Consider the following 25,382-nt stretch of genomic DNA (forward strand, 5'->3'; position numbering starts at 1 on the left):
ACAAGTCTGGAATGCTGAAAGTCAGAGTGAAGGCTGGGCACATGTTTGCAAGAGGCGTTGTGGGAGGATGTGGGAATAAGAGAGATGGTGGTCCCCAAGATGGTGGTTGGTACCAGTGCTAAACCTCTTGGTAACTGTGTGAATTAAGGCAGTGATCTTAGGTTCAGCTGTACACCTGTTAATACTGTGATCTGTATACTGTGATCCTTATCCAAATACATATATATATATATATATATATTGTGGTTTAAAGGGCAATGAGTTGCAACCATGAATTTTGGTACTCATTGTTTTTCATCCACTGTAGGAAAACCAGACACTAACGTTAAACACAGCTGGGAGCTTTGTTCGCATTAGCCGCAGCAGGATACGCGTTTGGTTTGCATAAGGAAGTGAAACCAGTGCTCTTAAAGGTCCTTAGCTGAAGCAGGTGCCAGGGCTTGGGCAAGAATGTGACCTTTGTAAACCATGGGTAGTGGCTCAGGATACCAGTAGTCAAATGCCAGGAAATGTCATCCAATAGAAATGACACTTAATGATGGTTGTCTATAAAAACCTTGCTTTGTCTTAGAGTGGCTCTAACATCCGTTCTCAAACGCCCAAGCCAATGCTTATTTTGATCATACGCCAATGCCTGCACAAGAGTTTTATTGTGAGACACATCAAGGAATGGCGAAAGCTTACATTCTTCAGAAGAGGAAGTAAGGACGAGAAGGGGAATTTGAACGGTCGCAAGCTTTGTAATCCTGGAAGTGCAAAACAACAGTCACTTAAACCTCCATCTGCAGGTCATAAGCTCTGGAACCCGCCTTAGCTCACCTGGCGGCACACCTGTCATTGTTCATACAAAATGAACAGTGGTTGCATTGATGTTCTGGTTAAGGAGCGGGGGATTGAGGAATTCATGAAGGAGGAAGCAATTCTGGGTAGTGCCCAGGACTGCAAATATAAGAGGGCAGTGAGAGCTGCGGATCAATCGAGCTCTGAGACCAAGGGTTGCTGAGGTCTTCTGAAGTCAGCACTACACAGGTAACTTTGTGAGGTAAGTCTGTCGTCCTTGTGGGAGTGGGGGCATCAAGCTGTGTGTCTGCATGTATGACTTTTAAACAGACACAGCGCTAACAACCGTTTCACAAAACCCATTCTTTTTTACTCCAAGTGCCACACAACTGCTTGTTGTGTCTTGTCGAGGTGCATTTTGGGATGTGTTTTTGTCCAGGCCTTCTACTCTGCTTCAGTAGGGAGGCTCTTGACGTTGAAATTGTCATGTATCTACACAAACCTTTGCAAATGTTCACCAGTTTTTCAGGAATGGCCTCCGTTTGTGAGACATAGAAGACTGTCATGTTTTATTGCAAAGAGGATTTTTCGGAGATGAATAGATGTGAACTGAACGGCTTGAGGAGAGATGAGTGAGAGACCAGTGCTGGAGCATGAGGAATGAGATACAAGTCTCAGGGATGGGAAAAGACGGCTAAGCAGTAAGGCATGAGCGGTGAGGAGTGACAACTGAGAAATGAGGGACAAGGAATGAGGGCTGAGGAAAGAGGCGTGACTGATGATGGATGAGGATGCTTTAAAATGGGTGCTGTGCCAGACCCCACAACAGCGTATTGTACATCACTCTCCCCAAGCTCATCACTATTGAATCAACTCAGCACTGGTTTAAGAAGCATCATTAGCATAGATGTCAACCTGGAATAGCTTTTATAATGGAACGACATTTGGAAGAACCCTGCCCGCCATCACGTAAGCCCTTTGAGGGACAGCTGCAGGTTTCGATTGAGCACGGCCCACCTTCACTGGCTTCCGGTTTACCAGGTGGGTCACAAACCTATGAATCCCAGTTCCTCTGCATCCCAGGAGATCGTTCAGGGTGAGGATGTTCAGTTGACGGTATCAAAAACCGATGCGAGATTAAGCAGAATAAGTGGACACACGTTACCATCATCCTTTAGTCGAAGGGCATCATCAGTTATTTGGAGAATAGACAAGGATTCTCCAAATAAGAAAGATAAAGGTTTTAAAGTTCAAATATACCTTAGTAAAGTAGTCTTGCACGTTGTACACTTCTAACAGTTATACATTTGAATTTCTTTTCCAAGGTAGTCGATTAGAATTTAGAATGATTTCCTGAAATGCTCATGGAACCAGTACCACTCACAGCTTTACAGGCGTATTCTTGAATTTCTCTTTGAATTCTAAAAAGTCATAATATACTCGAACACAAGCTCAAGCCTTAGAGGGGTACATGTCAGATGTTTGTCAAAGAACAAGCAGAGATTCGATTTCTAAGCTGAAGCCCTGTTTCCTAGATGTGAGCCCTACTTCCGCTCAGAGCTTCAGTCACATGGTGTGTCCGATGCATATGTCAGAGTGTGCATACACTGTAATGTTCTCCGTCTTCTGGACCCAGTTTTCATGCTACAACATTAAAATCCCAACCCACCCACCATCTCCAAAGGTCCAATCAGCTCAGCCCTAACCAACACCAAGAGGCAGAATCATTATTGTTTAGTGCAATGCAGCACGGTGACCAAAGTTGGTGCGCTGCGTGGTGCAAGAGGGTGGAGCAGTGCAGAGCCATATTTATTAATAAGATGACCTGCTGCTGTCATAACCTCTGGTGGTGCAGTATAAAGGCTGCCTTGTGCCACGCACACCCTTTGAATCATGGTGCAGAGGTGTATGCTTGCCCTCCAGCATAGGATCTGTAGAGGAAGCTTACCCTTCCAGTACAAAATCTCATGAAGAGACAAATTCAGAAACATTCCATTTTATGTGTGCTGTGCAGTGCAGCACAACTGGAATGTGTGGAATAATTCACCAAATTACAATATTTCTCCTGGTTAGCTCCAGCTTCAAGAAGGCATTAGTTTACGGCACGAAAACCCGGTCTGACTAACTTTGCAGATCAAGGTTTCTGTAAAAAGGTACGGGGACTCGTCATATCCATCCAAGTACTGCCCAGAAAAATCCATTCGGCTGAAAAGAGGTGCAAAGTGCAGTTTGTGCTGAGAAAAGGGCACCTTTCAATTGCAGATTACCTTTTGCACTGGAAAGTAAATGCCCTTCCATGACTTTGCATTGCTTTTTGTCCAGTGTTTAATTTGTAAATGACAGAGTGCCGGTGCCCAAAGCTCTGCTTAGAAGACCGCAGCTGATGTAATTAGACGTCAGCATGCAGAAATCAAAGCGGTGTGGTCTTTAATTCACTCCAGCCTCTTTAATCCAGTACCGGGCACTCCGTGCCCGTTTATCCCACTCTTGCAATTTCCTGCTTTCTCCATTTATGATGCTTTGTCCGTCTTTCTCTACCTCCTCCTTTCTGCTATATGTGTTCCCTTCTTGCTATCAGTAAAAATCTGATGCATTAAAATAAGTGCCAATCCCCAAACATAAGTGCACTTGGCACCACCGTCACCCACCAGCTCAAATTAAGCACTCTTTGTGTCACTTTGCAAGACTTTGCACTTGAGTTCTAGGGTTTAAAACGCCCTTCTGAAGCATTCTGCTAGTGGCCCAGATCCAGAATTAGCAATCCTCACGCTTCATGGACATCACTTGTGAAACATGTAAAGTCCAATAGCAGGCAAAGCACTTTCTGGCAGCCCAGCTCAGGCAAAAGTCTATGTGATGCATTTAGCTGATGTAAGTGCTTACTAATAACTTCTAAAACCAGCCAGAGGCGTTTTAAGAAGGGCACAGGGTACCAGCCTTTCAGGGGGTCTCCTGATAGAGCCTGCTCTGTTCTGCAGAGAGTCTTGACCTGGTCACCTTGAATAAATCTTAAACAGATTGCTTCAAAAACTGTTTCCCTTTAATTTATCTTTAATGTGTGAGGTGTGTGAGTCTATTACAGGCATTTTCCAGAGAAATGTTGTGTTTTTTTTGTCATACAGGCGGGGCCACAGGGATTCTTCTGGATAGCCTTATTGGGTCTGCAGTCGTCGTGGGTGGATTATAAGCCTTTTGAAGGGCTGTCTAGGTTGTATGTGTACACAGAATGTAAATGCTTCAGAGGCCCATATAAAAAGATGTTATATTGGCATTCCTCACTCACTGAGTGCCCTATCATGCATAGATTCTGTTAGACCTGACAGCCTAAGGGTGGTCTCCCCCCACCCATCATTTTGCCTGCCTCCCTCCATTTTTATGATCTTGTTTTTGCTGGTATTAGGACTCTGTGCACTTAACCACAGCTAACCGGTGTTAAAGTGCTTGTGCTCCTCTTCCCTAAACATAGTAATATTGGTTTATCCCTAATTGGCATATTTAATTTACCTATAAGGTTCTAGTAATTTGGTACCTGTTGAACCCAGGGCCGGTAAATTGAATGCTATTAGTGGGCCTACCGCATTGATTGTGCCACCCACTTAAGTACCCTTTAATTACGCCTCAGGCCTGCCATTGCAGGGCCGGTGTGTGCAGTGTACACTGCGATGTCGACCTGGCAAAACAACTGTTTTGCCCTGTGTAAGCCCTCCCTTTTTATAAATATAAGTCACCTCGGCGGTAGGCCCTGGATATTACAAATGGCAGGCTGCAATGAATTTAAAGACAGGACATGTACTTTTAAGTTTTACATGTCTTGGTAGTGAAAACCACCAAAGTTGTTTTTCACCACTTTATACGTGTGATTTCCAATTGGGAAAAGATAAGACCCCCAAGTTTGGTGTCTCTGGAATCACAAAGCTACCTTACCTCCTCTTCTACCACCATTCAAGCTACCATACCTCCTCTTCTACCACCTCTGACAATTGCTCTTTCGCTCCATATTTTCACTCAGCGCTTAGCTGCAGTCCCTCTCCTCACCTCTCATGTCTTGATTTCTTTGTCTGCCATCTTTCTTATAGTTCTCTTCAGACTGATGTTTCTTTTATGAAGCATTTGCTGGGAGGCGGCTGGAATGAGCTTTCCCTACAGAATCACAGAATTGTCTTCAGCCCAGAAAGGCCAACTGAGCCCTTTCTGCTCCAAATATCACAGGTCACACTTATAGGTCTTTTCCTCCCTAAGGGCTGAGTCTGCTGATCAGGTAATAAATGACCATGCACAGAGGTATGCTGAGGCAGTGCAGACATTTAAAAGATATGTTTTTTTTTCTAAGCGCCCAGGTTTACAGCAGAGAAACATGGTCGTCATGTAGAGCCCAGGGTAGCACACACTACCCCTGCCATGCCCTTAGCTATCCATGACACTGCATTAGCTACCCCTGTTCTCAGGGTCATGAAAGCAGAGGCACAAAGAGACAAGGAACAGGGCTCTAAAAGGCCTCACTCTAGTTTCCTGTCCCAGTCCTTCCCAAAACTACCCTATAATGCAAAACAATTTTGCACTGGGCGCCTTTCTGAATAGCTCAGAACATGACATTGCCTTTTAAGTGCTAAGGTTGTATTGTGCTGTGCAGCAAAACCATAACAAATAACTAATTTCTTTCCTATATTTTTCCTTTTCAGAAACCATGATGAAATTTATCCTGCTACTTAGTTTGTTGGCAGTGGGAGGTTTGTTACAATTTAGCTTATTTTCTATCAAGTGATTTGTTAAATTAAATATTTGCATCATTCAGGTACAACAGTATTTATGCAGCTAATATCTGTCAGGCTGTGGGGCGCTGATGAAAGGGAAGATGTCTCATCTCTTCACCCTTGGGTTTAGTAGTGTTTCTACGGTGTCATTGGGAGTGGGAGTGGGGGGGGGGGTCAATGATGGGGCATATCTGCCTTCTGAGGGGCCCCATTCAGCTTACAACCTAAGGATATCTGTGAGGTATGAAAACCTGGGGGGCCACACATCAGGTTCTGGAGGGGGCCCTATCATATCGCATTATGCAACTGACCAGTCTCATCTGTAGCAGGAGTATCCTGCGCTTGGAGCTTAGGTTTAGGTATGAAGGGCTAGTCCTGCGTCTGCCAAACCAGTGATTCCAAGTTCTGGCTCACCATAGAAAAGAACTCCGGTGTGGGGTTGTTAGTGGTCAAACATATTCGTCTTTCAGGTCCTGGAAAGTCATCTATGCGGGACATCCTTAATCTCTTTTCACAGGCCCCAGGATTTATCCCCCCAATCTTATTAACTCACCTCTTCATCCCTTCTAACTTTTGATTGGTGGAGCTACACACAGACGCTGTCTTTCTATTCAAGGAGAAGACTGTCAGTCACACAAATGCTTGCTCATGCCGTCAGGCCGGAATTAGGGCTCTCATCTTGACCAATCACAGACATGCACATGACTGGCCAATCACAGACATGCACATGACTGGCCAATCACAGACATGCACATGTCTTTTCGTTGGAGGGAGGCTGAGCAGTCACTGTACTTCCGCATGCAGTGTGAATGTAATAGAGAAGGATGGCAGCATTACACGTGAAAAGTGCGGAGTTCTGCTCTCACATTTGCACAGTCAAGTATTCCCTCAACTGCTTAATGCCAGACCAGTGCTTAATTTGTAAAAAATTGAGGGGATTTGCACAAGCCCCTATCGCCACCACAGCGTCACTTATATCAACGTTGTGGTGACGATTGGGGGCTGCGCCTTATTTACAAGGCAGCATTAAACCACTTAATGTGGCTTAACGCTGCCTTGTAAAGAAGGCCCCCTTTCATGCTATGCTTAGCGTGAAAGGGGTGGGCAGTGGGTGTTGCGGTGGGTGTTCCACCGCAACACCCATTCATTTAGACGCTGCCCCCTATGTACAAGGATGGCATACATAGGAGGCAGCGCCAAAATTAAGACCATGGCAAACCTGGTCGTAAGCAGGCAAAACGAGGAGAAATGCATTATTTCTCCTCGTTTTTGCTTTTTCCATGTGTGCTGCCTTGTGCAGTGCACATGGCAGCACACATGAAAAGAGCAAAATGCCATGGTTTGTTTATGTGCAAAAAATGACATTTTGTGACTTTCATGTGTGCTGCATAAAGCAGAACACATGACAGTGACAAAATGGCATTTTAGGATTATTTATGTGCTGGAAGGCACACCTTCCTACACATAAACAATCCTCCACTGCACGCAGACATCCTTGCACTGTGGTGTCTGCGTTGGCGCTAAGTTGCTAAACTTAGCACCATCGCAGGGGGAAACACAAGGCTGCACCACATTCTTGTAAATATGGTGCAGCCTTGCGTTTCAGAAGTGGCGGAGAGAGACGTTAAGCCAAGGAAGGCTAACGCCTCTCTCCGCCACTTCATTGTACATATGGCCCTGAGTGCCTACGCCAAAAGCTTTACTCAGAAGCCCACAGCCAGTGTAATTATGCGTTGGTGCACTGAATATCAAGGCTCTGTGGTCTTCAATCCACCTCATCCCTTTTTAATGCCGGACACTCCCTGCCCCTTCATTCCACCATTGCAGGTTCCTGCTTTTTTTGCCTTGCTCTTCCTTCTGCCTTTCCGATTTGAGTATTTTTGTCCTGCGTGCTCTCAGGCAATCATGTGTGGGAAAATAAGTGCCAGTACCCAAAGATTAGTGCCGGTTGCTCACATCGGCAACCACCGGCTCAAATTAAGCACTGCCTGAATCAACCTACCAGCCTCAGACACGAACAGAGGAGGCAAGCACCAAGGCCAGATAAATCATATTTTGTCAATTATGACAGATTTTTATAGTGCCTACTGCTGCCTTGTTCCCTTCCAGGGTCTGAGCTGAACATGAAGAGACCTGAGATCCCCTCTAAGCACTGGGAACCATTTCCAGTTAAAGCAGAGTTCGGTTGACACTGGCCCTCACTTTTTAAAACTACCGATCCCTCTTACCCTCAAAATCTCTAATAGTTAAAAAAACAGGGAAACCATTTCACAACTTCGCATTCTGAAAGGAATCATTTAGAAAATGAAAACCCCTCGCCCCCACTTTGATTCATATCTCCAATGAGTTTATGTGAGTGAAGCTCAACACATCCTAGAATAGTTTCTTTCACCCTTCAATCCTCTGTAATGTCAGTCCTTGTACTCATTTATTTTTTTACCATCCATAGACCCTTCCAACGTTCCATTCCATGAATGCATCAGTCAGTCATAACAAGCTTTATTCAGTTGAGAGAAAGCCATACAAGCATACAAGCAAAGCATTCAAAGGCTTGTATCATGTTTAAAAAACCAAAGATGAGTCAATATACCCCTTAAAAGAAATGTCCAGTAAAACATGCTTATAAAAATGTGAAAAATACCACAATGTGCAAAAGGTACAATTTAATTACATTTCGCTGATAATCCATCAATATCCCCTCACACTCACCAGAGTATGATACGCAGTTATTTCCCCACCATTTTTCTCAGTCTACCAGCGGCAGAGATGAATTTATAAACCATCAAACAGGTGTATTGGGATGATCAGCCGTAGTTGGTGCACAGCGGGCTGACAAAACCTAACATTTAGGGCCCTCAAGAGTGGGAGTGAAAACCTTTTCCTAGGAATAACATATAACTTGCAAAAGAAAAATAATTGAAGAGTGGAGGAAGGTGGATTATTAGTAGGGGTGAGTATGCACATATCACTAGCAATAAGGCCACTAACGCAATAAAAGGTAATGTCAAGGTTTTAATACAGTAGCCCCTGGCTCAACCCTTGGTAGATGGCTGTAAGCAGGCAGACTTAACTCTGGAGACAGGTATGTGAATTATTTTAAAACACCAATGAATTAAATAAGTACGCCACAACACAATAAAAATCTCACACTGATTTATAAATATAGCATATATTTGTATCTTTACAAAGACACCAAATGAACAAAAATCCAATATAGGGAACCGGAATTATATGATTTTTTAAATATTTAACACTTTCTAATTCATAAAAACATACAGCGTCAACCTGGGGCATCTGGTTGCACTTGACTGGGATAATGTCAAAATTTGATGCCGACTGTAATGGAACCCTCATTGGATACACTAAGCAGGAGGCCCTGGTCAAATTTTTACCTTCACAGGTAGGAGGATTTTCTCTCGACGGTGAGCAAGGCACTTCATCAAGCCGGATTCACACCGTGGCTTGACTCGACGTCGGGTCGGTCCACTTACAGAGCTTTTTCCAAAAGTTGTTACAAACTTCTGGAACATCTTCCCGTAGTTCCTCTTGAGGGTTCAAAGTGTCCAAACACACAAATCCAAAGGTCTAGAAGCTCTGAGATGGTCCTTGGATGTTTTGTGCTACAGTTCCCACAATGCATCGGGCCAAATCCTTAAATCCACTGGAAGCACCCCAGGCTGGGGACGTCTTGACGGAGATGGTGCAGGGAAACTCTGTTAACCTGTTGCTTTCAGGGAGTCCACCCATTAATCAGCAGGAGCAGTCCTTCAGATTGCAATCCTTTGGAGTGCAGACCAGGGTTCCAGCAGGGCAGTCCTTCTTCTCCTTGTAGATTCAGGGAGAAAAGCCAAGTGGCTATGCAGCTCTCACATGTTTATTCAATGATCTGGGGCTACAAGCAGGGAGCACCCTTGTCCAATGAGGTGCAGGGTGCTGCCCAAAAGCATGTCAGCTTCCTTTAAAGTGTGGCATATTGTTGTCCCACAAAGCACTGAACTTTAAAATTCAAAATGGAGAATTCCTCTCCAGGAGAGTTAGACCTGGCTAAACCTACTGGTGTGGTTCATTTACGTTAACACTCCCCTTCGAGACCTTCAGCAAATTCCATTCCCGGGCCTGCCATCTGGCTGGGAGGTACAGGAAGAGGGGGTTGGCCTCGCTGTCATTCCTTACTGTGCTGCTCTCTTTGAAGCCCAGTTCGATTTACCCATCCTTCGTCCTGACCTGCTTTCTGCAGCTTTAAAGGTGGCGCCGCAGCCAGGGCGACTGACTCTGGAATCTGGGGTTCATGGTTCGATCCCTGGCACCGGCAGCAGATTAGCCCAGCACCATGTGACTCTGGGCAATAGCTTGATTAATCCTCCCGAGGGCCCCCAGCGCCTAGAGACCCTTACAGGTGATTGTTCGCGCTTTACAAATGTGAATTATTAAATGTGGATTATCAGATAACCTCTGCACTATGCCGGTCACTAATCACCTCTTCAAAGCAGCCTGGCCAATCCTTTTAAGTCTGACTATTCAGCAGAGGCTACTTGAAGGCTGGATTGTGGCTCACGGAAAAGAAAGTCCTATAACTTCTCTTCTATATTGGTTATGATACATCCAACAGTGACACGTTGTTGGATTTACCATTACCAAACTTTTATGTCCTTTAATGACATTTTTGTAGGTCCTTCCTAGCAATATTTATACTTCAATAAAATATTCCAGTATTAGCCTATGGAGTTAAATATCTACAAAGGGGAAAATGAAATTGGCAGTTTTTCCCTCCCCAGGGATTATCTTTTATACTGTCTCTTCCTATGGGTAAATGGCACCTCACCCCTGAGGCACCTAGGGGAGCCCTTAGTTGTGACGTATATGTAAATATAAAGAAGATTATCACTTGGGAAGTACGTTTAAATCCAAAGACACATTTGAATATAATTTACTTTTTAAGACAGTCTGCAAAGCAGGGCTGCTTTGATAGCAAGCACCACAGAAGTGCATCCTCCAGTGCAGGAAATCTCCTGAGTCTCTAATCCTCCCTGCCCTATTATATACTAGGGAATTAAAGGTAGTTTGAATCCCCCTTGCCTTAATATGTACTAGGGACTTACAGGGGTATGTCATTGCCAATTGTAATTATACCTAATAATATATTTTTAATCAGAGCACTGGCCCTGGGCCTTGACAGCAGAGCCCGGGGCAGAGTCAGAGTTAGTTACCACCAGTATAACGAAACAAATGGGGGTGAACGGGGCAAAAAGAAGGACTTTCTCACAAAGTTTATTCTACGGAGAGCTTGAGTCACAAGGACATTGCATGTGCTTGTATTCATGAGAAGCTTTGCTAGGATTTGAGACCAGGAAGTGCACTATATTAAATCTAAACCATATCAAATAAAATCTCTGTGCGTGCTGTGGAGGAAAATATAGATAAGGTTCCATCTGGTCCATAGTCACTAATGGGATAAAGGCAGACACTCTTTACTTCCCCAACTCCCTGTCTTGTTTTCGCCGCTGGCAAAAGGCCTGGAAATCTATCTTTAGTTGTTGTTTAGAGAAAGATATAATAGCTTGCGGACAATCTAAAAGATCAGCTCTAGCTAGCAAGGGAAATTGGTCTTTCACATATCCTAACCAGGATATACAGCGGGCATTATCCAAACTTAAACAATCTGTTATAATGTCCTGGTTTAAAGCTATTTCATCTTTTGCCCACACTGAAGGCCAGAGCTTAAGTGGTGCCAGTATAATTCAATATTCTAGGTTCAACAGACCTAGTTCCATGTGAGAAAGGAATAAGGGCAAGGATTTAGAAGTGCACAAAAGCCTCCTGACAAACATGTTTTAATTCGTTTGAAGGGTGGCAGTGTCACAATAACCCTACACCCCAGACCTATGGACCATAGCAGAGCAACATAGCAGAGCAACATCAAGCCATATAGATTTTTCTTTTGGCATCCATCAGCTTGTGCAAAATGCTTGGCATGGGAATGAAGTAGGATTTGGGTCACTTGTAGCACAAATGCACAAGGATGTGTCTAGCTGTATTAGGTATGCTACTTATGGGGATGTACCAACCCCGTCAAAATGAAGCGAGGTGTAAAGCAAGAGTGTGTGCTGGCCCCTTTCCTTTTTCTTTATATATAAATGATCTGGAGACCTCGCTGAATCTGGGTGAGGCAGGCACTCTCAGGGTGGGCTCGAGCAGACTCCCTGCTCTGCTATATGATGATTGTTTCCAGGGCCCATATTAAGCAAACAGCGCATTTTCGTTCATTGCACCGGATGCACCTTTAAAAAGGTGCACCTGACGCAATGAAGGAAAGTACACTGCATTATGGTGAATGCGCTGCCCCCCAGCCGCAAACTCATGCTGCCCTGGGGAAGCGCATTCATTTGAAACACAGAGTGGATGCTTTACAGCTCCGTGTTTTCTCTGCGCAGGCGGTACCCGCCTGCACCTTCAAAGGGGATTAGAGATCCCTTTGCAGGTGGGAGCTCTCAGTGACTTTACCTTCCTGCAAGGGGATGTCTCGGGGGTCTGTGGGACCCCTTTTCCTCACCAGAGGTCTGCCATCAGGGGGCCAACTGACTCCTTTGAGGTGGCACACCATCAGTGCAAATGAGGGGACGCCCCCTGCAGATCGCACTGACGCTTTATTGCACCAGCGCTATTGGTATTACAGAAGGGGATGCACAAGCATCTGTGGCCCCTTCTGTAATGCCCGTTGGGACCCTGGGGCACTCGGTATAATATGGCCCCTGATGTCCAGGACAAGGGGGAGCCTACAAGTCTTGTTAAATAGATTTGTCTCCTACATGAGAAATCTGGGACTGCAGATAAATATTGCTAAATCTCACACCATCAAGGTATCATTTGCCCGTCAGAAAAAAAGTGGATTATTACTTGGCTAGGATGGTTTTCCACCACATGAAATAGTCTTGCTGCTAACACAATGCAACTCAACCCAACCATTAAACCAGGGAAAGAAGAGATTACATTCTAATGTATCACATTGTCTAGCTATTCTTTCAGTGATAACCGCGTTCAATTATGAAGGGTTCATGTTTGCTGTTTGTGGAGAGAGAAGTAGATATTAAAAAAAATACATCAAATCTTTGTTGACCAAATGGCCCAATTGTATAATGCCAGGAGGAAGACTTGGGAGATGGCGAACGCCCCCTGGATTTTAACAGATTGAATTAAATGTAACGTGCTTATATTATGACGTGTGGATGAGTGCTGATTAATTTGTTTTTGAATGAATATGATTCAACAATATTTTGGATTTAAGGAAGAGGCTTTGGTTGGTATTTCATATTTTCCCATTATTGGATTAAAATATTCACTGTTGAAAAGTGTTGTTCTATAAGGTAAGACCCTCCCTCTCTGGTTTGTATTTTGAATATTACTAGGTAACTGTCAGAACACGACCAAGCAGTCACCTACTTCAAAAATAAATGCCAATGAAAGGTGTCTCTGTGTTCAAGGCTCCTGTGATTACGGATGGGTGCAGTATAAAAATGCTTGCTACAAGCGATTCGATGCAATAGTGTCTTGGCCGGAAGCAGAGGTAAGAATTCCATGCATGCTCTAATAAATATGAAGGCTCTTATTTACGAACGTTTTACATGGATTCTTGCTAGATGAATTTACTAACCATTTTAAAAGGCCCGCAGATGCAGTGCTAAATTACCTAGAGGCGCACGCAACCTTTAGTAACAAGCATTTGCAGTGCAATAGGTATCGCATTTACGCGAATTTAAGCTATTGGCATTGTCAATGACAATGTGTTTTATTTATTCTTCAAAAACCAAAACATAAGTAAAAGGCATTGTCATTTACAGTGCCAATAGCTCAAACTCGCGTAAATGCGAGACCTATTGCATTGCTAATGCTTGTTTGCATGTGCTACACTAAACTGATGCGGACCGCGCTGTAAATTAATTCAATAAAGCAGCGCGGCTGCTAAAGTGAAAGTGAACCATGCTGGAATAAGGAAAGACCATTAAAGAACATAATGCTCACACACTAATTAACAGAGATTGTGTAACGATCCAAGTAAAAGGCCCAATTGTTATGGGCGGTAACAAATGCAGACAAGGTGGTAGCAAGGCTGGCCTATGTACGAATCAGAAGCCAGCATTTTCAAAGGACAATACCACAAGCCAATGACAAATATGAGAAGAGAGTGGGCGGGGCTTCCAGTGCCTAATTTAATGCAGCATGCCTCGCAGAGCGAGCAGCGCATGTGCGCTGCCGCTGATCTCGACTTAAAAAAGAATATTACGCTGTTTCTCTTTCTCTCTCTCTCTCTCCCTACTTCACTATGCATCTATGCTGCATTTCCATATACCGTCCTCATCTGCTCTAGCTTCACTTGTTTCTACAGTGCCATGAAGGCCATCTCTTATGATTGTGGGTCTGAACATATACAACACTGCTTTGGGGGAACAAAGGTTAGCAGAATATGAAAGTGCGGATAAGGTCTTTGGCATGGCAGGCTCAGCAGGTGCCCGATGTTCACAGCAGAACCGTTTATGATAAATTTGCTCCTTTTAAATGACACTGTATCTGTTTTGTGTCGGAATCTCTTCTTTCTGTCTTGATACATAAAGGCTTCCAACTAAATCGCTGTTTACAGCTGCCACGTAGCTCCATTTAGCAGCCATTAAAAGCAAAACCTATCAGCCCTTATCCTGCAGTACTTGATGACTAATTGCTGACACTTTGAAGCTAAAGAGCTCCTATATCAAACGCCAGCATGGGGAATGTTCGTAATACGCAATCCCTGGTAGTTGCCCATTGTCAGAAAGATGATGATGTTCTGCTGTGAGAAACACAAGCCATCAAGCATACAGAATACGAGCAGAAAGAGTACCAATCTATGCCACCTAGCAAAAGAGGCTTCGTGCTTTCTGATGAGGGGTGTGCAAAAATCACGCAACTTGCGGTAACATACTTACACGAAATTACCACAAAAGTATGCATAAGTACGCTAAATGCATCCTGCACTCAGACAATTACCCTATCAGTCTGTTCCAGGTAAAAATTCAACTTGAAAATGTAGTTTCGAGTTGATTCCAGGTTGCTCATGTTCAAAACACTGCTCCTCACATTCAGAGTTGTAGTTTTGGACTCAAAAATTACCTGAACGTTCTGCTTAGGTAAAATATCACTCTGAAATGTTTGGTGACTGCCAGCGTCAAAGGAACTGCACTCACTTTCATTCCACTGATGCTCACACTAAGATTTGTAGCTTCATGACAAAAAATTACTCAAAATTTACCTGAAATGCCGCATGCATTCAAAAATTACCTGAATGGGACATTTTGTGTTAAAATGTCTCCCCGAAATTACGCTTCTAAATAACTGTTGCAACACAGACATGCGGCCTGGGAAATAATGATGCCAACACCTTCCGGCTGCTGTGATCAGGTTTAGATTAGTTAAAAGACAGGGCAGGCCACAGGAGTCGATAGCAGAAAGTATAAGACTAATTGTAATCTCTACATACTTCGAATGGATGCCCCTCAAAAACATGCAAAAGAGGGAACAGCACCTCCCTTCAAGTGTGCCTAAAGCCAAAGAGCCAATGCCTGCCCATGCTCGAAATGTCACCATCGCTGGCTCTGCAAGCAGAGCCCCGAGTGGGTTAGCAATCCAGGCACTGGAACATAAACTCTTGACAGGTAAAAACTCCTCTTATGAATATGAATAGGTGATAGGTAGGCATTGGTGCCCGTAAGGTGGGTTTCATGGTATTTAAAAGTAGAACATTTAGAAATGTAAGGTTAATATGTAATTACAGTGACTACCACCCAGAAACTATTCTTCACTTTTTTCACCATGGCAGGACTAGCTGTCCTATTTAGAAAACCTGAGTTCAAAATAACATCCTAATACTATATTTTAGGAATGGGTCCAGCCACAAAAATGATTATACAACTGTAGTTATAGTTATTAAAAACCCAATTCAATGGTGAAGTTACATTTTTAATAAAGATAAGGAACAAAACATTTTGGGAAAATTACCTATGCCTTGCGCATTTCTAGTCAATGAACCCACTAAATAGGTTGTCATGTCAGAGAAACATGGTGGATGCAAGTAACATTCACAGCCTAACCCCATACTTCTGGAAAGGTGGTTCCCAGATAGTGATCTGATAAAACTTGGCTCTCTACAATACAAAAGAACCTACTGACACAAAGCAAATTATCAGTTTGCAACACACATTTCTTTGAGACAAAGCCTGAATAAATGAAGAAAAAAAAAGAAACATTTACAGCCCTCCCTCCCCCGCATGAATAATATGAAGTGCCGAGCTTCGAACCTCCTAAACACAGACTATGCAGCACTCTCCTGTTGTAGCAGCCGAGTAGATACAAATGAGACAATATCTACAAATGAACCTCTATCTCCCATACTATTCTGCCTCCCCAGTGCCTTGTCACACTGACTGTCTCCCCCCCCCCAAGGGGATAGGGGCATCCAGAATTGAACTCTGTGTTGACTGCTAGTAGCCACCTTCAGGGACCCTATTCAGCCTCCTATCTAAAAAATATCTACAAATTACAAATTCCACAACAGATTCATCATTGATGTCCAAGAGTATGAGAGACCCTTTCCCACAGCCCTGAGCACTGAATTAGTGTACTCTTCCATGTCACATCCTAATCCCAAAACACTGGGGAACTAGTAACACATTCATGTAGAAAACGTGCAGTCGTACAGCAGTACTTGTACCTCAGTAGCCTATCATCTGACCAGCTGACACTGTTCCTGTAGGCATGTGGACGAACAAGGCTTCTTCAAACACATATCTCATATCACTCATATCACTTTGATTGTGCTGGGGATGTCTCTGCACTCACCACTCACAAAAGCACCCCTGCCCAACCTATAATCACTCATGCAATGTCCCTACATAAGTACACTAAAATAGCAAGAGATTCATAAACCCTACTTAAAGGAAGGAAAATGGAGACTGTGCCTCAGTTGGGTAGTCAAATACAGCCATAGCTGGGCCATGGTGCCAGACACCTGCTGCAGTACTGAGAACTACACCCACTGCATAGATCCTGAGAGCTGGTGCTGCAAACACTCTTCCAAGGAGGAACATTTGAGGAGAAACGAGGATTCATAGCCTACATGAATGAATGAATGACTGAATGAATGAATGAAGGAACATTTCTAAAGCGTGTGGCTACCCGGGGGCATCCCAGGGCTGTGGCGCCATTTATGCTTTGAGCAGATCAGGGGAAGAAAAAGGTTTTGATTAATTTTCTGAAATTAGGATAGTTAGGCTCAGAGTGTATATGGTAGGGAAGGTTGTTCCAGAGTCTGGCTGCGTTAAATGTGAACAATCGGCCTCCACCTCGTGATCGATTGATCTTAGGAACTGAGATTAAACCCTTATTGTCGGATCTCAGGGCTCTGTTGGGTCTGTAGAGTTGAATCCAGGGACGAATCAAGAGCGAGCCTTTTCTGGAGAGTGCTTTGTGTGTAATACACAGTGCCTTGAATTGAATTCTTTCCTGAATAGGGAGCCAATGCAAGGTAGCGAGAGAGGATTTTGCTGAGAGGCATCTGGGGATGTTCAGAAGCATGCGGGCCGCGCAATTCTGTACTGTTTGCAGTCTTTTAGTGGTGGCCTGGGGGGCTCCCAGGTAGACAGCGTTAGCATAGTCCAGCCGTGACCAAATAAGTGCCTGGACTAGCAACCATCTAGCAGAAAATAGTAACAGGGGGAGTATCCTTCTGATCATTCTTAAAAGGCCATAGCAACTGGCTGCGACTTTAAGTGCTTGTTCCTTGAAATCAAGGTTGCAGTCGAGCCAGACGCCTAAGCTTTTAATCTTTTTTTTGGAACAGGGGGTGAGCCTAAGCAGCCAGGCTAAAGGAGGTCTATATTCGAGAGGACGGAGTACCCCAGGAGCATGAGTTCGGTCTTTTCTCCATTGAGTTTTAAGAATGAATTGTTCATCCAATTGAATACCTTCTCGATGCAGGAGGCTAAATGGGGACCAAATTGGTTGTATTGTTTCAGGGAGACGACTAACTGGGTGTCGTCGGCATATGTGACAATCTGTACCCCAAATGGGCGTACAATTTCTGCCAACGAGCTCATGTATATATTGAACATAGTGGGGCTTAGGGAAGATCCCTGTGGGACCTCACTTGTCAGGGGAATTTGTTTCGAGGAGGATTCTTCATCAAAGACTGTAAAGACCCGGTTTTCATGGAAGGACTGTAGCCATTTTAATGCTAATCCAGTCACTCCCCCTCCCTAAGTCTTTGGATCATCAGATGGTGATTAACTGTATCGAAGGCTGTGCCAATGTCCAGCAAGGTCCAGCAGAATCAGCCTCCATTATCAAGAATCTTCCAAGTTTCCTCTACAACGGCCAGAAGAGCAGTCTCCGTGCCCTGTAGGGATCTTAATCCTGTCTGAGTAGGATGAAGGCAATCATTGTTTTCTAGAAAGGCCGAAAGAATTGAGTTAGTATGCTTCTCAGCTAATTTACTTAATCCAGGCAGCAAGGATAGTTTGCCCACTCTTCTGGGTCAAGGTTTGGTTTTTTCAGAAGTGCTTTGACCCTGGCGTGTTTCCATAGGGATGGCACGATCCCTGTCTTGAGTGATGTATTTATCACATCAAGTATAACTGTCGGCACAACATCCGAGATCTGATGAAGAATGGTGGGAGGAACGGGGTCTGTGGGGCAACCCGATTTTTAACTCTCTCAGGAACCCTTGCAGGGTGGTAAGATTGAGAGGCAGGAATTCTTCCAGCAGAACCTGTGCGTTCGGGATAGCAATATCTGTAGATGAAAAAGTTTGTTGACCTATGATTTGGGGAAAGGACTTGTAAATGGTTTGTATTGTTTCAGAAAATAATTCTGCTATTTGATTGCAATGATGTTGGACATTGTCCAAAGTGGTAGGGGGGCTTGGGAGTGTGAGAAGGGATTTGGCAATCTCAAATATTTCACATGGGGAGTTTGCAGCTAATGTAATTTTTTCTTGATAGTAGAGAGCTTGGGCATTTTTTATTTCGGTTTTTATAAATTTTAATTGCTTCTCTATATTTGGCTTTCCTGGAAGCGGAGAAGTCCTTCCACCAGCTCCTTTCATATTTTTGACATAGCTGTTTCAGTTCGTGTAGTTTCTGGGAATACCAGGGATTTTTTTTGCCTCCCACTTTTTCTGAAATCTCTTTCCTTGGAAGGACTCGATTAAGTGATGACTCAAGCCAGTTATTAAAATTGTCGTTTGCAACAATAGGGTTTGAATTAGATAATGGGATGGTGTCTTTTAGATTACTTATCCAAGAATCTAAGGGGAGCTTAGACCATTTGCAAGCCAGTTTAGTGGTTCTGGCGGCTGGTGAGATGGAATCAGATAGTACCCAGGTGAAAGGAAGTAGAAAGTGGTCTGACCAAGGTAGAGGCACAGAATTACCAACCCAAAGGTTATGTATATTTGAAAACATAGGGTCAAGCAAGTGGCCTTTCATGTGGGTGGGACCATCCACTTTTTGAGTGAGTTGGAACGTTGACAGTTTGTCAGTTAGTTCCAACGTGGATGGGGATTGGGCATCATTGAAGTGCATGTTAAAATCTCCCAAAATTGTGAAGTTGGGGGAAGAACTGGCAAAGTTTGCTACAAGATCGGGAAGGTCTTTGTTAAAATGAGCGAGGGGCCTGGGGGGCGGTAGACTAAGATCCCTGAGAAGGTGTGAGTGGGTGATAGGCTGATTACGAAGGTCATACTTTCACAGTCAGGAATGGGATTTATCGTGATCCGGCATATAAAATCATCTTTATAAAGTATAGCTAAGCCGCCTCCACGGGGTCGAATTCGGTCAGGCCTCTGAATTACATAATTCGGGGGAAGGGCTTGAACAATGGCAGAGTCAGTCTCTTTATTTAACCATGTCTATGTTAAAACATTTCAGTTTTATTTTATTTGTTGATCGTTTATTCTTTCCTAGACCAACTTCAATGTGGGCATGAAATTAGTTATCTGCGCAACCCAGCCTCATGCTGGTGGCAGCCTGGTGGCAGACATAATGTAAATAAAAAGCTCTGCCTCTTTCTTCATGTAAGGTTTGCAAAGCATATTCCAGTCGTCTTGAACTACATTTTATAGTAACATGACTTAAGATGGAATAGGTATCTTACATTTTGTAATCTCTTTTCAATAAAATCCAGTAGTTATCACTATTCCTACACAGTGGTAGTGCATTTTGTACTGTGCGAGCTCCACTGTTTGTGATTTGCAAGATATTGAAAATCAGAAGACGCCATATTCAATCAGTGTTAAGTATTGGAAGTATTCTACCGGACTGTCTTCTAATTTACATACCATCTCCCTATGTTTAAGAAGAAACTCCAGGCCTCTTGTATCATTATGATATGTTTACATGTGGTTATCCGCTTCCATATCTTTACTGCAAAGACTTTGTCCTGAAAGGTGTTGTTGTGTAGGCTTTTCATACGTAATTGTGTACCAGTGCAAAGTATCCAAAAGTGAAGCACATGAGGGCAAAATGGTGATGTGGTATTTACTTTTCAGTGCGAAAAATATTTTGTCCTGGAAATTTGCCTAAAAGAAACATGAAGCAAAGCTTTGCACTACTTTGCGTTACTTTGCATCAAGGAGACGTCCTATGGCTGCCATATGAGCATTCCCACACAACCAGTCATGGTTTTTGATACAAAGTAGTCGAAATCTTTCTTTCAAAATTTCTGTTTGTGCTTTACTATATAGCACATATGCAAGTATGTCAAAGGGTAGCATTTTGCACTGCAAGAGTACCCTTTCAGTGCAAAATCTATGTTAGACATCTCACACAGAGCTTTGCATTATGATGCAAAAGTGTATATGAGGTGCTTGGCTGCCTACAAGTTCATCAGATCTTTTGAAAGAGAGCACCATATCTTCATCAATATAGTGCTGCTTCTCCTCTCACTCTCTCACTCAATGCAGCACATCTGTCTTTCTGGCTCAATATTTAAGTCAAGAATTATCATTGTATTATAACATAACACTACATTATAGAATGAGGTGCCATCCCCAGTGTCTAATCTGATGTACGTTTTGTTTGTCTTTTCAAGTCAACCTGTCTCTCCTACAATTCTCACTTGGCCTCCATTCACAGCGAAGAAGAAAATTATTTTATATTTGTTCTGATGGGGAAACCAGTCAATCCTTACAACAAAGGCGCCTACTGGATAGGAGTACATGACAGCTTCAAGGTGAGTGGCTTTCATTCTTCTTGATATGAATATTAGTGTTATGTGTGCCAGTCTTTATGCACATTTCAAATGTATTACATATATAGTTTTCTATGTTATGCTTGATACTTCATCCCTATGGGTAATTTAGTCTCTTTGTCTACAAGCTCACTCTCTCCTTAGAGAGCCTGTATTGTATCCATTCATTAGAATACAAATATACCAGCAGTGTTCAATGGCCTCGTTGATCAAGGTTCTCATGCAGAAAGGCATGACCACTCTTGCAGTGGCAGTTCTGAAACAAAGGCTAGATGTACTAAGCTCAAACAATTGAATCCACATAATTGGACCACAAAAGGTAATTTTTTAATTACTTGACCCATTTTAGGAATCGGTCTTATCAACTCCTAAAATGGGTTGTGACTGGGTACCCATTATCCATTTGAAAGAGGCATGTTGTGCATGTCCCTTCCAAATTGTGAATCCATACCATATGTATCAATGGTTTGTAACTGCAATTCTGTTCGCAAGCCAGTGAAAAGTTACGGACTCCCACATTAAAGCCTCAATGTTTCCTTTAAGGAAATTGGGCTCCTTGGTCGTATGCTGACCCTTACAAATTATCAATGGCAGGAAACTGACATTTGAAACCTACCTTATAAATATTAAAAAGGTAGGTCCATCTGCAGCCCACTCCAATTACTTATTTTGTGAACCTGCTTAATAGGAGATAGGTCAGTTTGCGAAATAAGTTTTTGGTCACAAAAATAGTTGCAAATTGGGACTATTTATGCAACCACAATAGTGTACATCTGACCTAAAGTGTAATTATTTTTAAGACAGATGTTTCCCTCAAAGCAACATGAGCCAACCATCTTCTCTCGTACCTTACCTTTATTGTATGTCATCACTTTAGATTGAAAGTGTGAGGTGACTGTTTTCCAGGGAGGTTATATTACACTCTGAAAGGACACATAAAGATTACCATACATTTTACTGTAGGTAATTCATATATATTATTCTAAACACAGGTCCACCAAAGATTAACTACTTTCAGCAGTATATTAATTCACAGGCGATATATGATACTAAAGTACGCCCAGTTACTATGACTCTCTCCATTGCTTGGCCTGCATTGTTTTCCAATCCCCCTTTCATGCTTTTACTCTTATTCTCTTTCTTTCTCACTCATAAACATGTACACACATTCTTTATCTCTCTCATTCTCTCTCTCTATCTCTGTTTCTCTTTCACACACACACACGCACGCACACAGACACACATGCACCCGCACACATACATACGTACACACACATCAACAAACAAATTTGGCAAGCAAAAGAAAACTATTAGGTATCGCTTCTGATGGAACTTTTCCCAGCCTGTCATACCAAAAGTCCAAAAGAGTTTTGGATCAACATCAATCGCCTGCACAGAAGGGTCGGAAATTCCTAGTGTAAACGGGAACAAACTACGTTATCCCTGATGACTGGATCACACACATAGCTCACCGTAGAGTGATTCAAGAAAAAACCTTAATTTACAAGTCATCAACAGCAGCCAAGACTCTAAGGACAGAAGTCCAGGGGAGGCAAACTCTTCAATACGCTCTGACCTTCACTACCACAAGGATCATCAAATTGATCCATAAAAGCAGAGCTGACGGAGACCCTGGCCCCAACAGTATTCCTGTGTCAGTCAATAATTTTGTTCCACATCACTGGAAAAGCTCTTCATAACATGCATGGTCACCAAATCCATCCTGTCAATTTGTGCAGGGCCCGATTTTGCATCCCATCTATAACAAGCATTGGCATAGCCAATAGGTCTCTCTTTTGGGACCTTATAAGTATTTAGTTATGCAGCACAATTTCCTTGGTGGAACAACATCAACTGTTGCATGGCTAAACACTTATCAGGTCCCAAAGGCGAGACCTATTGGCTGTGCCAATGCTTGCTAAGAGCAGGCACTGGTCCACGGGACCACTGCCTGGTCATAACAAAATATTTATTCAACCATTTAAAAGGGGAAGTGGTCCCTTGCAAATGAGTTACTGCCAACTTTGAGTTGGTGTTAAACTGCAAATGTTTTGCAACCGCATTATGATTGCAAAACATTTGTACATAACACTATGAATCAGTATTAGGAAGGGGCGCCCTCAACACGCCCCTTCCAAATATGGAATTAAAAACCCAAACTGCGACTGAGTAACAAGTTAGTTACTGAATCACAGTTTGTGCTTGGTAATTCAGAAAAATCTTTTTTTGCGTTTGTAAACAGCCCAATTCACAGAATCGGGCCTTTTTCTAATGCAAAAATGCTTCGTACATCTAGCCCCTGGTACTTGAATGAGCAAGCAGTCTGAGGGTCAACCAGCTAATAGAAGTGGCACACCGGGAGCCCATAGTTCCCACTTCTACACACATATACACATGCACACACAGTTGTACCTAGAGCAATACATGTATTGCTTAAATGGAAGTACAAGTATCATTCATTAACAACTCGAAAATATAGCAGAATAGTGTCAGAATAACTGCATAATGATGTGGTATCAGAAATTAGATTTAAGAATCTGACTATATAGGGATGAAAGAAGGGTTATTCAAACCATAAGAGATCTTGGAGAGGGTGTTTGAGAATCTATATTATCAGTTTGTACAACAGAAGTGTTCCTCCAAATCTGAGTGCCAAGACAGGCAAGTATGATGTCTACCATAGCATGAATGAAGTCACCATACGCTGTACATTTAAGGAAAGCAGCAACTTTCATTACACAGCACACACTGTGGTGCCAGTTTGCCTCACAGCCTCCGTTATGTTTTTTACGGGTCGTGCTGACTGGATCTCTCAACACTTCAGGGGTTTTGAACCCGCTTTGTTTGACGTTTTTTCTTCTGAAAATCATTTTTCTCACCTTTACCCAACATTTCCTGAAGTCTTCAACATTTTCGCTGTGTTTTCATACCTTATGAGAATATTGTTTCCTTCAAAATGCCTTCACTTTTTGTGACATGCCCCTCCTGTGAGAAAAACAAGGTTGCTTCTGAGCTCCTCATGACCTATGAGTGGTCTGTTTGCCTCCCTCTCGCACTATTCAGGACTGCCACTTTTATCATAAAATGACAAAAAGGGCTCCGAAGGACATGAAAGGAATATGCGTGAGAGAAAAATTTGAAGAACTCTGGGCTGAGGAAGAAAGGACGAGCCAGAAAAGAAAAGGGACTCCCTCTACACCAGGCTTCTCCTGTAAAACGGACCCCTGTAGAGTGAGATCAGGTAGAGAAAGCGCCCATAACACCACCATCATCACTCAAAGCACTCCCACACGTCACTGAAATATTGATGCCTTGAGCATCAACATATCTGCTATCAAAGGCCTCTACAGTTCCAACAGCATCGACTTCGAGAGCCCACGTACCAATTACTACTTCTTCAGTACCACTGCCCTTGACGTCCATGCCCTAGATTTCAAAATGCCCCTCTCATTCCACGACAGCAACACCAGCAATGGAGCAAACAATTATGCTGGTGCATCACCGAACAATGACAACACATTTGATGACGGTAACTCCATGGCACCGTCATTCGATGCCAAGATACTCCATGGCAATTTCTTCAGCGTCGAGGCACCATCACATTTCTGCACTGTGAATAGCTCTCTCTCTCTCTAATCAACTCTGCGATCGACGCCAAGGAGATCAATGTCGAAGGCACTTAACAGTCTCACTGAAGCTGATGAGGAGGGAGTGGGAGGAGGGAGTGGGAGGGGGGTGTGGGGGCGGGCACAGTGGTGTGGCCGCAGTTGTAAAAGGCAGGGAGAGGGTGAGACTGAGAAAGGGCAAGATAGGGATCAAAGTAGAACAAGCGTGCGCTGAAGCTGACGAGGAGGGAGTGGGAGGGGTGAGTGGGGGCGGGCACAGTGGTGCAGCCGCAGTTGTAAAATGCAGGGAGAGGGTGAGACTGAGAAAGAAAAAGATAGGGATCAAAGGAGAACAAGCGCGCGCTGAAGCTGACGAGGAGGGAGTGGGAGGGGGGTAGGGGAGGGGATTCACGCGCTGTAGATACCCAGATGGCAGCTGTGCACGTTACGCGCGCTTGTGCGCGTAACAGCAAGCTGGTGGCTGGCAAAGGTAGCACTTTGAAAACCCCCTTACTAAAAGTCGAGCCGAGCAAGCAGCACATGTGCTGCACTAGGCTCGACCTAAAAAGGCCTATGGCTTCCCCTGACAGCTGCTGCACATTGCCCTTCTGGATGTCCCTGCCAAATATTTCTTGTCTCGCTCCTCTTGGAAGATTTTGGCGTGTGGGAAAATTCTAGGAATCTGATACCCTTCAATCAAACTGGCTTTAGAGCTTTATCAGGGCATCTGATAACCTAGTAGCCATCATGATGCTTGTTGCAAAACAAATAAGGAAAGGCGAACTTCTTTAATGCTGTTTTATAGATTATAGCAAGGCCTTTGATCATGGAAACTGCCAGTTGCTTTGGTCCAAACTCACAGCCTGACAAATACCAGCACCACTTTTAAATGGAATTCAAATGTTGTACTCTGATACGTGGGCCAGAGTGAAACTGGGACATAATACTTCAATCTCAAGTAAAATATAAACAGAAC

At 43.5% G+C, this 25,382-nt stretch overlaps 1 protein-coding gene across 1 annotated transcript in view; it reads left to right on the top strand.

The window, feature by feature from the left end:
- The first annotated feature begins 764 nt into the window (after nt 1-764).
- The window catches only part of LOC146854031 (alpha-N-acetylgalactosamine-specific lectin-like), a 93,280-nt gene continuing 68,662 nt past the window's right edge, over nt 765-25,382 (top strand). The window contains exons 1-4 of the mRNA XM_085651885.1: nt 765-1,042; nt 5,460-5,507; nt 12,935-13,092; nt 20,643-20,783. Of these exons, the coding sequence (XP_085508011.1) occupies nt 5,465-5,507; nt 12,935-13,092; nt 20,643-20,783 (342 nt within the window). The 5' untranslated portion in view covers nt 765-1,042; nt 5,460-5,464. The remainder of the gene's footprint in view (nt 1,043-5,459; nt 5,508-12,934; nt 13,093-20,642; nt 20,784-25,382) is intronic.

The sequence above is a fragment of the Triturus cristatus genome, chromosome 4_1, assembly GCF_964204655.1.
Source record: "Triturus cristatus chromosome 4_1, aTriCri1.1, whole genome shotgun sequence".
NCBI classification, from domain to species: Eukaryota; Metazoa; Chordata; class Amphibia; order Caudata; family Salamandridae; genus Triturus; species Triturus cristatus.